We start from the raw sequence: 13,007 nt of genomic DNA on the forward strand, positions 1-13,007 counted from the left end.
ACACTTTGCATAATTACATCATCATACTTTACCGCATTTAATGATTTTTTATACCCAGTTTATATTAATTATTTTTGCTTTAATTTTTTTCTTTTACAAATAGAGGATTTACTTTTTTTTTTTTTTTTTTTGAAAGTTATGAAATGGTTGATAAGAAAGAAATATTTCTCTTCCATAATAGCCACAAACCTGATCTGTCCTTTTAACAGGTAAGAATTCTTTTTAACCGTAAAAACTCACTTTCCAAATAAGTTTATTCTCAAAGTACTTTTAGGTTTTCTTTTGATATTTTAAATACTTTAAAAAAATTAAAAAAAACTTTATGTATATATATAAATACATATCATTATAAATAATTATATATTTATAAATATATAACATATTTATGAATAACATTCTAAAAATACTTAATTTCTTGATAAACTGCATGCATCAGAAGAAAACTAGTTTAACAGCAAATTTTTTTCTCGCGTCATATATTAAAAACTCCATGTTGAAAACGAAATATTAAAGTAGAACATAAATTAAATTATTCAATAAAATAATTGTAAAATGGTTTTGCACAAAATAAAGGTGGTAAACATATCATAACGCTTAATTAGTGTTAATAAAACCACGGTATCAGTCATATCATACCACGAGTCTAATAAAAAGCCTTACTTAACAAAAATCTCAGATAAGATGCGACTTTCATGTTAGCTAAATTTGTGCCTCAAAATAAAATAAGCAATAAACAGCCACGTTTTCGTGATATAAATAGGATAGAACAAAAATCCTTACTCAGCAACAGCAAAAAATCCTTTCTTTTGCTTCCAAACCTTTGAGAATGGACGTAACAATGTCTGCCAAGTCTCTCCCTCAAAATGCTGAGAATGAGCTTAATCCACTAACCATGTCGGATGAGCAGATTTTAGAGCAAATTTACTCAACCCATGTCCACAGTGACACAAAATTTGATGTGGATTCTCTTTTAACCCTTGTTGAGAACATTCTCAGACGTTCAACCAACATTGTTGACAATGTGGTGCAGGTCACTTTTCTTCTTTCCTCCAAGTTTTTTCTTCACATTTATGTGCCCTTCAATTGAAATATCCATGCACTTAATTCACGTTTTCTTGCAGGGATCCCATGCAAGCTTGGAGACCATAGATGACAAGATCCCCCAATTCAATTCACCACTCTCTACCCTCAAACAAATTGCCTCTGAGGTAATTAATTCATGAAAACATTATGTTGATGAGTAATAATAGATCATAAACATGACACAGTGACTTGTTGTGGCAGATGGCATGCAAGCTACCCCCAAGTGAGGAAACTGCTCACAAAACAACACTGGCCATACTTAAAAAGCTCTCCAAGTATGAGTGGGATGCAAAAGCGGTGCTCACACTCGCGGCTTTTGCATTAGAATATAGCCACTTTTGGCTTCTAGCTCAGTATCTACCCACAGACCCTCTTGCCAAATCTGTCGCTATTCTGAAGCGTGTGCCATTGCTTCACAAGCATCGCCAAGCCATGGCTGAGGTCAACAATTTGGTGAAAGCAACACTGCAAGTGATTCAGGTAATCTTTGAGTTGGAGAAGCTTACCAGCAGTTACGACGTAAAGGATGTACCTGCTTTAGGGCTTGCAATAGAGCAAATCCCTGTTGATGTTTACTGGGCGATCATCACCATCGTCTCTGTAGTTACTCAAATTGATTGTCTCATCGCTGAATCGTAAGTTACCAACGTCTTATTACTTAATGCTTCTTTCCTCGGTACATCTCTGTAGTTACTCAAATTTATTCATTGTTTTAGAGACCACAAACAAGAACTGTCTCACTATGGTCAAAAGATCAACATCATACTCACCAAACTCAGCAAGCAGATCATGCTCTGTAGACAGCAGATAGGTTACCAACTAAAATAACCTTTAATTATTTTCTCACGTTTGGCCTTAAAGCTAACATGTTTTTATTTTTTCCGAAAAAAAGAATATGTGCTTTTGATTCAAACCCATAACTGATGTAATAAAAAGGCATGGAGTAGTAAATAACACGCTAACCGGAGGATTTATCTATATTGTTTCAGATGGGGCAGAATATTATCGCAAGCTTAGGAAGCTTTTTCACACTCCCACTGAAATACTGGAAGTGTTAAAGGTTCTGATTTTCAACAAAAATGCTCCTCAGCCACTGTTTCATGGCGCTACCAAGACCACGGTTCGTTATTTCTTGTTAGGTTATACTTGGTTAAGAAAATAAGAACGTACTTTAAGGCACATTTTAAATTTTTAAAACATCAAATATAAAAAAAAATAACGATATTAAGACTCTGATTCTTTTTCTTTTCATCTTACGTTTTCACGTAATTTAGTGTGATTTATTTATTAATATATCACTATTTTTTCTTTAAAAAAATCAATGATAAAAAAAGTCAAACTATATTTTTCCATAAAAAAATTACTTTTTATAAAATCCTCATTCTATCATTCATTTAAAACAACTGGAAATTTGTCCATCAGAAAGAAAGAAAATGATTCTGACAATTTTGCTCAAGTCATGCTCGAAGTTATTATAGGATAAAGGAAAATAATTTTTTGATAAAGATTTGATTGACAAAGTTGACAAACTTACGAAATAAAGTAAATTTTTTATTTTTTAATGGAAGTTAAGATAATAAAATAATAAAATTTTAGGGTTTTTTTACCAAAAATAATTATTTGTCAAAAAGTTTGTCAAAAAAACTTTATCAATGTATCATCTCTCATAGGATAAAAGAGTAAGGGTAATTTGGACCACCAAATCTCCGGTTCAAAAGCCTAAAATCGGACGAACCAGAGAAAAGGACGGAACTATCTCTTAAGATGGGGACCAAAATTATATAAATATATAAGTGAATTTATAAGAAAATTTGGTATATATTTCTAACCATTACTCCAAATACTAAATTATTTCCTGGCACTAACAGGCTTTTTTGTAATTAGGGGTCTATTGTAACTCGAATTTGTAAAAAGGGGTCTCTCGAAATTTTTTTTGCCAAACAGATTTAAAGGTAAAGTGATGTCGTCAGGATGGAATCCGATTTCTGCACATCTGAGATCGAAGTCGTTAATGTGGAGACCGGTTTCACTTTTAATTTTTTTTGCGTGTCAGCAAAACTCCTTAATATGATTTTTAGAAAGTCATGGTTTTAAAATTTCTACGTTAGTGATGCTTCTGCAGATTTGGTCTGTTGTCATTAACTATCTAAAAAATGTGCTATTTCATGAGTTGAGTTGCACCTTTTGTCCTTTAAGTTTGTCACTGAAGTGACTCATCATACATCATTTACTACTAAACACTAATTAAAGATCGAAACAGAGTAAAAGTAAAACCGGTCTCCACGTTCACGATTTCAAATTTCAATTTCAGATGTGTCGGTATATGCTATGACGATATCACTTTTTTTTAAAAAAAAAAAAATGAAATTAGTTGAAAAGATGACGATTTTACCTTTAATATCGTCATAATGACTTAACCTAATTTTGAAAAAATAATTTCAACAAATCCTACTTTATAAATTAATGGTCAAAATGAACCAGAAATACAAAAAAGTCCACAAACAGTCATCACAGGATCCCGTGGTTCCAATAAGAAACCACGACTATTTTAAAAAATAAAAATGATTTTTTGATAAATATTTTATTAATAAAGTTAACAAAATTATTAAATAGAATAATATTTTTTATAAAAGTTATAAAAATAAAGCAACATAGTTTTAAAGTTCTTTTTTATGAAAAGTGGTTGTTTGTTAAAGTTTATAAAATAAAACCTTTTTCCATATTTACCCTAACTTTTATTTTTTTGGTCTTTCCTTCTTCTTTTTTTTCATGAAAACAATATTTCCTTCCCATACCTACCACCCTTTTGGTTTTACATGAAAACAATCGGTTTCTGTTTCCTTCTTATATTTACATGGAAAAAAAAAAAAAAGAGAAGAAAAAAAAAGTCCACGCATTATGAACGATGCTTTCAAGTATTAATCATTTACGCATATTATAGTACGTAGTTCTTAATCATGATTCATATTGTCGCTTGGTAGGTGGACATGAGTGTGCTAAGAAAAAAGAATGTGTACCTGTTTATTTCTTCCCTAGACATCACGGAAGAAGAGATTTCAGTACTGCGACCAGTTTATGATTTGATTAAAACCAAAGACAATTATAAGATTGTGTGGATTCCTGTTGTGGAGGCATGGACTGAGCAGCTGCGCAAGAAATTTGAGGTTTTGAAAAGCAAGATGGCATGGTACGTGGTGCAGTATTCTGGAAGCATAGCAGGATACAAGTACATTAAGGAGGAATGGCACTTCAAAAGGAATCCTATGGTTGTGGTGTTAAGCCCTCGAGGGAAGGTGCTACACTCCAACGCATTCCATTTGATTCAGGCTCATGGAACCAGGGCTTTCCCGTTCGCAACTTTCAATGAACAACAAATAAACAACGAAATCAACTGGGTTGGCTCTGTAGTAGGCAACATCCACCCCGTCATAAACGGCTGGGTAAATATACTAATTGTTTAAACTTCAATCTTAAACAAAACTATAATGTGATGATGTGAAGTAGTTGTATGAAGCAGGTGGTAGAGCAGAAGTACGTTTTCTTCTATGGAGGGAAGGACAAAGAATGGATCCAACAGTTCACAAAGTACGCGGGTGCCCTTGCAAATGATGCCGCTGTAAAGGAGGCAAAGATTTGCATAGAGTTGTTTTGTGTGGAAAAGGAACACAAAAGCGTGGTGAAGCGGTTTTGGAGGGGCATAGAGAGTTTGTTTGTGACTAAGGTTCAGAAGGCGGTTGATGCAGTGACCCAAGAAGTTCAAAAGATGCTTTCCTACAAGAACGAAAGCGGGTGGGCTCTCCTGAGCAAAGGGCCATCGGTGGTGACGAGTGGTTATGGAATTGCAATGTTGAAGACAGTGGCGGAGTTTGAGAAATGGAAAGAAGTTGCAATAAAAAAGGACTTTGGGTTATCCTTCAAAGAGCAGCATGCGAAGATTGCCGCCGCCACCACTCACCGTTGCTCTCAGCTTGAGATTCCTAATGTTGCAGGAAAGTTACCAGAGACCATCAAGTGCCCAGATTGTCCTGGGGTTATGGAGATTTTCATCAGCTATAAGTGCTGCCACAATGACAATACCACTCACTACTAGATTCAATGGGAGTGACTTGTTTTTGTCTTCGTGTGTGTGTGTGTGTGTGTGTGGGAATAAGAGGCTTGCCTCACCTGTTATGCGTATCGTTTAGGATTACGTGCTAGCTACTCTAGTAAAATAAAGATCTCTCTGTATCAAGATAAAAAAAATGTGTTTGAAGTTATGCTTTCGTTGTAATACTAGTGGATCCAAAAATTCATTTACCAATCCATTTGTGCGACTCATTTAACATATTAGATGAGTTCGAGTGTAATTTAATAAAATATATATCGATTGATTATTATGAAAAATTATAATAAAATAAAATAAAATAAATTATAACTTAACTTGATGAAGGTAGATTTATAAAAGGGATTACGATTCTGTTTTTATCATAATAATCTTTTATCAAAAAAGGAAGTAAGAAAAGAAAGAAAGATAAAGGAGAATGATATTTGAACTATTAAATTTTGACAACTTTTCCTCACAACATGAGGTGACATTTTCTAAATGGTTTTAGAATATTGAGAATAAGAAAATACAAAGATGGAAAACCACTTAAAAAATGACACATAAGATTGTAAAAGAAAATTGTCAGAATTTAGTAGTCAAAAAATCATTTTCCAAAGATATAAAAGGATAGATTTAGAAAAGTAGATTGAATAACAAAAATTGAAGAACACATTCTCATTAAATATCCTATGGATCAAAGATTAGTATCGTATTATAACTTATGTGTGTTAATGTGTGAGATGAATCTTAAGATTCTGAATAAGTTTTCTTGGAAGAGTTATGATCGAATAAAAAATTACAAATTAATTTACTTGTGGTATCATAGCCAAATTATTATATTTATGATTTTCCTTTTTTACGATCTTTCTTCCTAATTATATTTTTAGGAATTTTTATATGAAATTTTTTATGAATTCTAATTTTTATGTCATATAGTTCGCTACTACTTATATATTATACGGTTAAATGTGTTTTTGGTCCTTCAAGATTCAGTGAATTTTGGAATTAGTCCATCTTCGAAACTTTATACCAATTTAGTTCTTCATCTCTAAAAATGTGTGAATTTAGTCCTTTTAACCAAATATTGTTAAGTTTATCTGACGTTTCAACCGTATTTCATGAAAGTATTTGAATTGTTTACACCGTTTGACACATTTTCGTTTTAATGTTAACTCAAATATTATTATAAAATGCATTTAAAATATCAAATAAACTTAATAAAATTTGGTAAAAAGGACTAATTTCACGCATTTCTAAAGATGAAGGACTAAATTGGTATAAAATTTCGAAGAGGGACTAATTCCAAAATTTGCTGAAACTTGAGGAATCAAAAACATATTGAACCCTATATATTATTAATTGACTCGTCAAAATACAGTCTAGACCATCCCATTGTGTTGGCTCATTTAAAAAGTATTAAAAATTAATTTTTTTAAAAAAGGTTATTTTTTTATATTATATTTTTTAAATATATAAGTATATAATAATGTTGTAATTGAAATCTTTAACACCTAAAATTTAAATTTAAATTATTAGTTAGAATAAAATAATTTATCATATAAATAATAATTATTTTAATTTATATAATTAAAAATATTAACTAATCAATTAAAAGTTTAAAAAATAATTTATATGATTAAATAGCCTTTTTATATTCATTTGTATGTATGTATATGTAGCAAATTTTAAAAATTAAAAATTAAAAATATTTGAAAATAAATTAAAAAAAAAATGATAGACTAATAGAGCCTCGTTAGTCCATTCTATACCAAGTAATTTATCATTATTAACTATCTTGTTTAACAGATTGACCCTGCCTGTTTTTAAGAGACCTAATATGAATTGGACCAAAAGGCATCGGAATGACTCAATTTTACTCATTTTGCCATTCTAATTTTACGTGAATAAAGTGAAAGTCGTGGGATTTGATTGGATTCTCTGAATTAAAAAAATTGGATTCTTCTGATTGAAATTTAAATGATATTAAATGTCTCCACTGGTACGTTACCTGAATTGGATCAAGGCTAATGACACTGAATACGAATTGCAATTTCAGTGTGAATTCAAAACTGAAATTAAATGAATATGATTGGATGATGTTTCCTGCGTGCGTGAGTCAGCGGCATGAATAAGTGTAACTGGAATTAATAGGTTTGGGCAATTACAGTTAATGTTTTTACTTATATGAATAATGTACTTTTTTCCCAGTATATATTTTGTTATTGTTAAATTAAAAATTAATGAAAGTGTAATATGTATAGTTTATAGTAATTAAGAATATTTATTTATTTGAAATTAAGATAATAAATTTTGTTTGTCATCAAAAGTGAACAAAATTTTAAAGTTACTTGGTTTTAAATTATTAATAATTTTATTTTAATTATTCATAGATGATAAATTATGAATAGTTGATTTATGGATTAATTGAAGTTCATTATATAAATTATTATAAGACATGGCAGGATCGCCCGAAAATATGATGATAGATAATTTTGTATTGCGTCACTAATTTTATTTATATATCAAAATGTAGTAGGTGATTATCATTAAATATATATTTATGTTTAGTTTTATAACTCAAAATATTAATATTAGGTATGTGTAAATTGTATTCTCTATCCTGGTATCTTTACATTCATTCACCACCATCTTTGTTCTACTCTTCAATGAGTTGAATTTTTTTAACTAGAATGAGCAAGTTCAATTTTATTTAGATGTATTGGATCTTGATTTAACTTTTTAAGTTCAAAAGTCTATTCTAAACTAGTACTAGTAACCATGAAGATAAATTTCATTACAAAGTTTAGAAGATGTCAAGCACATTTAGCATGATGTTTATACAAATGAATATAACAAACAACATTAAGTGTGTTCTTTCCAAAAGTGAGAATGCAAAAAAGTTTATGAAATTTGTGATACTATTTACTTTTAGAAACGTTTCAAAATAGACGGTGGATCGATGAACAACTTGACATTTCCCACCAAAGTGGAAACCATCTAATTAATTAAGCTAAGAAAAAAAATATTGGAAAAGTCTTTTATTTATTATTATCTGTTAATATTAATATTATTTTTTCTTTACACATCCGTTCAAAAATTGTTTCTTTCAGCTCCTCCTTTTGGTTTCCTTGTTGATATCAAACCACCATCCATTTTTATGTCTTTACAAGTTCATCAATATCCTCTTTTCATCATCTAGTTCAACAGACTAACTATTGAGACAAGAGCATACTTCATCGGATCAATCTTTGCTTAAAATTTGATACGTAATTAAAAAGTATAGGTACTAGTTTGTAAATATTTGATTTCATACACTTTAATTACTAAGTTATGCTCAGTTATAAAAGTTTCTTAAATATATTTTAGTCTCTCTTATTCCAGTGCAGATTTTTATTTTTAATATTTCTTTCATAGAATTACACAACTGATGAACCATTATTTCTAATATTTGTAAATGATTTAAAGCAAACCAAAGAAAAAAAAAAGGAAAAAATGGGCTAGGCATGATCACGTCACGTGCAGCAAAACCTAGACTAGGAAAAAATTAAAGTCTACATTGATCAGCATGTACAAGATAACATCAAATAAAAAGGATGAAATAAATCACAAAATTTATTGAAATTACAAAACAAGTTTTCTAGAATAGCATGTGTAACTAGACTTTGATATATTTTATTTTAGGCTTAAATAGTCTTTTGGTCCTAGTTTTAGTTGACTTTTTTTCACTTTGGTCCTACTTTTTAAATTGTTTTCAATTTGGTCCTATTTTTCGTTATATTTTTTCAATCAACTCCTTTCCGTTAACTCCGTCCAAATCATTAACGAATGTGAACAGTAACTGCCACGTGTCATCTTGTGATTTTTTTGATTTTTTTTTATTTTTTTTTTGATTTTTTTTTTAATTTTTTTAATTTTTTTTTAATTTTTTTAATTTTTTTTATTTAAAAAAATGTACACGTGTCAAGCTTATATTATGCCACGTGTCAGAATTAGATTTTTGTATTCAATTTGGTCCTATTATTCGTTATCTGTTTTCAATTTGGTCCTAGTTTTTTTTAAAAAAATTTAACATTTTTTTTCCTCTCCAAATTGAGACAAAATTTAATTTGTATATATTAAAATGCATATTTTTGTTAAATATTTTAATTTAGAATTAAATTTAGTTTAGAATTAAAACGAAAAAAAGCAATAACACCATTAATTTAAATTTTTTTTTAATTTAGTATTTTTGTTCCTCTCCAAAGACAAAATACAATTTGTATATAAATGTTATATGAATATTCTTATTAAAATACATATTTTTATTAAATATTTTTAATTTAAAATTAGAGTTGGTTTAAAATTAAATATTTTTAACCTCTTAAAATTTTAAATTAATGGTGTTATTGCTTTTTTTCGTTTTAATTTTAAACTATATTTAATACTAAATTAAAATATTTAACAAAAATATGCATTTTAATATATACAAATTAAATTTTGTCTCATTTTGGAGAGGAAAAAAAATGTTAAATTTTTAAAAAAAAACTAGGACCAAATTGAAAACAGATAACGAATAATAGGACCAAATTGAATACAAAAATCTAATTCTGACACGTGGCATAATATGAGCTTGACACATGTACATTTTTTTTAAATAAAAAAAATTAAAAAAATTAAAAAAAAATTAAAAAAAAATTAAAAAAAATACAAAAAAACCACAAAATGACACGTGGCAGTTACTGTTCACATCCGTTAATGATTTGGACGGAGTTAACGGAAAGGAGTTGATTGCAAAAATATAACGAAAAGTAGGACCAAATTGAAAACAATTTAAAAAGTAGGACCAAAGTGAAAAAAGTCGACCAAAACTAGGACCAAAAGAGTATTTAAGCCTTTATTTTAAGTATATTGATTTGACATATAATTATACAAGATGAGCTTGATTAAAAAATTTATAAAAAAGAATGCTCGAAAGATGAGCTTAAATAAATCTGATTTATGTTATCTGATTTGTGGCGGTTTTTAACTGTCAAAATATGATATATTTTGTAGTGATTTTTAACTGTAAAAAATTTGATATATATTCTGTGATGATTTTTAACCGTCAAAATCTGATATATTTGTGATAATTTTTAACCGTCAAAATATAATATATTTTGTGGCGGTTTTTAACCGTCAAAATATGATAAAATATAAAAAAAACTGAAGTAAATTTTGTAGCGGTTTTTGACCGCTAGTAATCTCTTTTTTGTTTTTGACAGCAATACCAGCGGTTAGATTTTTCTTGTCAAAATCTGTTTTTGACATGCGTAATTTTGACAGGTTTTTAAACCGTCAGAAATTTCATTTTTGACAGTTTTTAACCGCTAAAATTTGTAATTTTAATCGTCACAAATATTCACTTTTTTTGTAGTGTAAGAATAAGTTATTGAGTATTGTATAAGATTAAAGAGCTATAAATTTATTGTATTAAGGTTTTATGTTGAACTAAGAATGTCAAAAAAATACGTATTTATGAATTTTTGTGGATAAAATTCGTAACGGGTAGAAGATAGATATTATAAATTGATATCTGCGGGTAACAGGTGCGGATATTTTTTATACCCGCATGTTAACGAGACAGGTACGAGTATCATAATATTTGTACCTAGAGCTATCAAAATGGATTAGAACCCGTGAGTCAACCTGGCCCACCACGATTTCGGGCGGGGTTGGGTTGAAACTTTTTTCTAAATTTCAATACGGGTTGATTTTTGACCCGGTCCACCTAGACCCCGGCTCATTCGGGTTGAACCCATGGTGAGTTGGGTTGGTGCACATAAAGGGTCACATAAGTGTTTTTTGTTAAGTTGGGCTTTTTATTTGGGTCAAGTTACGTTATTTTTTTTAGCCAACACATGGATAATTTGTATTGTTGTTATTTTTGTTTGTATTTGGATTGTATTGAAGTTTATTTAGATTTTAATTAGAATTATAATTTAGTTTTGATTAAAAAATAAACAAAATAATTGTACTTTTTTTTAATTAAATGAGTTTGTGAGTCAACCTATTTAACCCACCAACCCGTGGTGGGCAGGGCCGGGTTCAGAATTTTTTGGCTCACTAATAAGTGAGCCGGGTTGGTTTGGCTCACTAAGTGATCAATCCATGGTGGGTCGAGCCGGACTTGGTCAGGTTACCCGTCTTGACTGCTCTATATGTACACATGGATATCCATACCTGCTATATTCTAATTTAAATTAAAAAAGTAAAAAGTTATGATTAAAACATTAACACATTAATTTTGAATGGGGTTATTTTTTATCAATTGGTGTCATTCAACACTATTTAAATGAGTTATTTGTACTTTCTTTGAAATTTATAAATGTCATGCATTATATTTTTATTTGAATTGATGGGTAAAATATGTTGTTAAATATTAAAATTTTCTTTTGTAAATATCCGCGGGTACACGTGGGTATTAAAAAAATATGTGGGTATCCGCATAATGAATACCTGTATGGATATAGATATGGGTACGGGACGGATATTTCTCAAACGGATAGGGTACGAAGAAAATACTACTCGTACCCTTCCCGCCCTGTTGATATCCCTAGTTGGTAGTAGTGTCCATACCTTATGTGAGTTGAGGTTAAATTTCATTGGTGTTGTATCTCTACAGTTAATTTCCCCTTCGAAAGATTCATTTGTGCTATGGTTTCAAAGTAGATGTGTAGTAGTATAACGGTGATATTACTACAAAAAAAAAAACTCTTAAATAATCATCAATTTTAGTGATAAAAAATTGTTAGTTACTATAATAATCAATTTAGATACCAATTTTCAAAATAAAAAATTATTGATTATTAAAATAGTTATTATTGTGAATAAAAAATTGTAATTGGTCGCTAAATTGGTTACTAATGGATTAGAGATTAATTTAAAAACTAATTCATTTGGTAGTAAAAACTTTAGTAGCTAAATTTTAGAGATCAATTTAAAGATCATAATAGTGACTATTCTATTAATCAATAATTTTTTATTTTGTAAATTGGTCACTAAAATAACTAACAATTTTTTATCACTGAAATTGATTTTTAATGGGATATTTTCTTGTAGTATATAAGAAGATCATCATTTGATAATACACAACTTATGGGATAGAAAACATAAATCCATTGTTTCCTTTTTTAGTTAGAAATAGTGTCAATCCTTACATAAGTTAGACTTAAGTTCATTGATGTTGTATTTTCTTAATAAAATCTCCTTGAAAGACCGATCAGTATTTAATGTATTGTTTCTGTACAAAAATTATGACCGAAGTATTTTCAATACAATTATACTATAACATTTTAAAATATTAAAATTATGTTTTATTTGTAAATAGTAAAAGTGGAGAGACCCAATTTTGTTAATTAAATGATGCTATCTAAAATTTTAAGACAAACCTGATAAAGGTAGGTAGGAATGTGAGAATGCAGCAAATTGTTCCAAGTATGTTAAAGACGGTGAAGAAACTTGTTTTTTTTTTTTTGCTAAGTTAACTAAATAAATAGTAAAACCTAAATAAAAGAGGTGGACAAAAATAGTGTCCATAATACTAGAGCTGTCAAAACAGGTAAGTCGGTCCAGTCCGGCTCGATCCACCACAGATTGATCATTTAGTAAGTCAACCCAGCCGGGTCACTTGTTAGCGAGCCAAAAAATTTCGAATTCGGTCCTGCCGTGGTGAGTTAAACGGGTTGGCTCATAGACTCACTTAATTAAAAAAGAATACAATTATTTTATTTATTTTTCAGTAAAAACTAAATTAAAATTTAAATAAACTTCAATACAATTCAAATACAAACAAGCATCACAACAATGCAAATTATTTATGTGT

The 13,007-nt window shown here is 29.2% G+C and overlaps 1 protein-coding gene across 1 annotated transcript; it reads left to right on the forward strand.

Annotated features, from left to right (window-relative positions):
• The first annotated feature begins 838 nt into the window (after nucleotides 1–838).
• Nucleotides 839–5,173, forward strand: LOC114191366 (protein SIEVE ELEMENT OCCLUSION B-like). Its single transcript, XM_028080537.1, has 7 exons — nucleotides 839–1,030; nucleotides 1,122–1,208; nucleotides 1,285–1,718; nucleotides 1,800–1,894; nucleotides 2,073–2,203; nucleotides 4,065–4,523; nucleotides 4,601–5,173. The coding sequence occupies exons 1-7, from the start codon at nucleotides 839–841 to the stop codon at nucleotides 5,171–5,173; spliced, it is 1,971 nt and encodes a 656-aa protein (XP_027936338.1).
• The last annotated feature ends 7,834 nt before the right edge of the window (nucleotides 5,174–13,007 follow it).

This window comes from Vigna unguiculata, chromosome 7, assembly GCF_004118075.2.
Source record: "Vigna unguiculata cultivar IT97K-499-35 chromosome 7, ASM411807v1, whole genome shotgun sequence".
Lineage (NCBI taxonomy): Eukaryota > Viridiplantae > Streptophyta > Magnoliopsida > Fabales > Fabaceae > Vigna > Vigna unguiculata.

Coding starts and splice junctions, on each gene's coding strand:
- LOC114191366 (XM_028080537.1), top strand. CDS start 839: ATGTCTGCCAAGTCTCTCCCTCAAAATGCTGAGAATGAGCTTAATCCA. Junction 1,031..1,121: donor TTGTTGACAATGTGGTGCAG/GTCACTTTTCTT, acceptor GTTTTCTTGCAG/GGATCCCATGCAAGCTTGGA. Junction 2,204..4,064: donor ATGGCGCTACCAAGACCACG/GTTCGTTATTTC, acceptor GTCGCTTGGTAG/GTGGACATGAGTGTGCTAAG.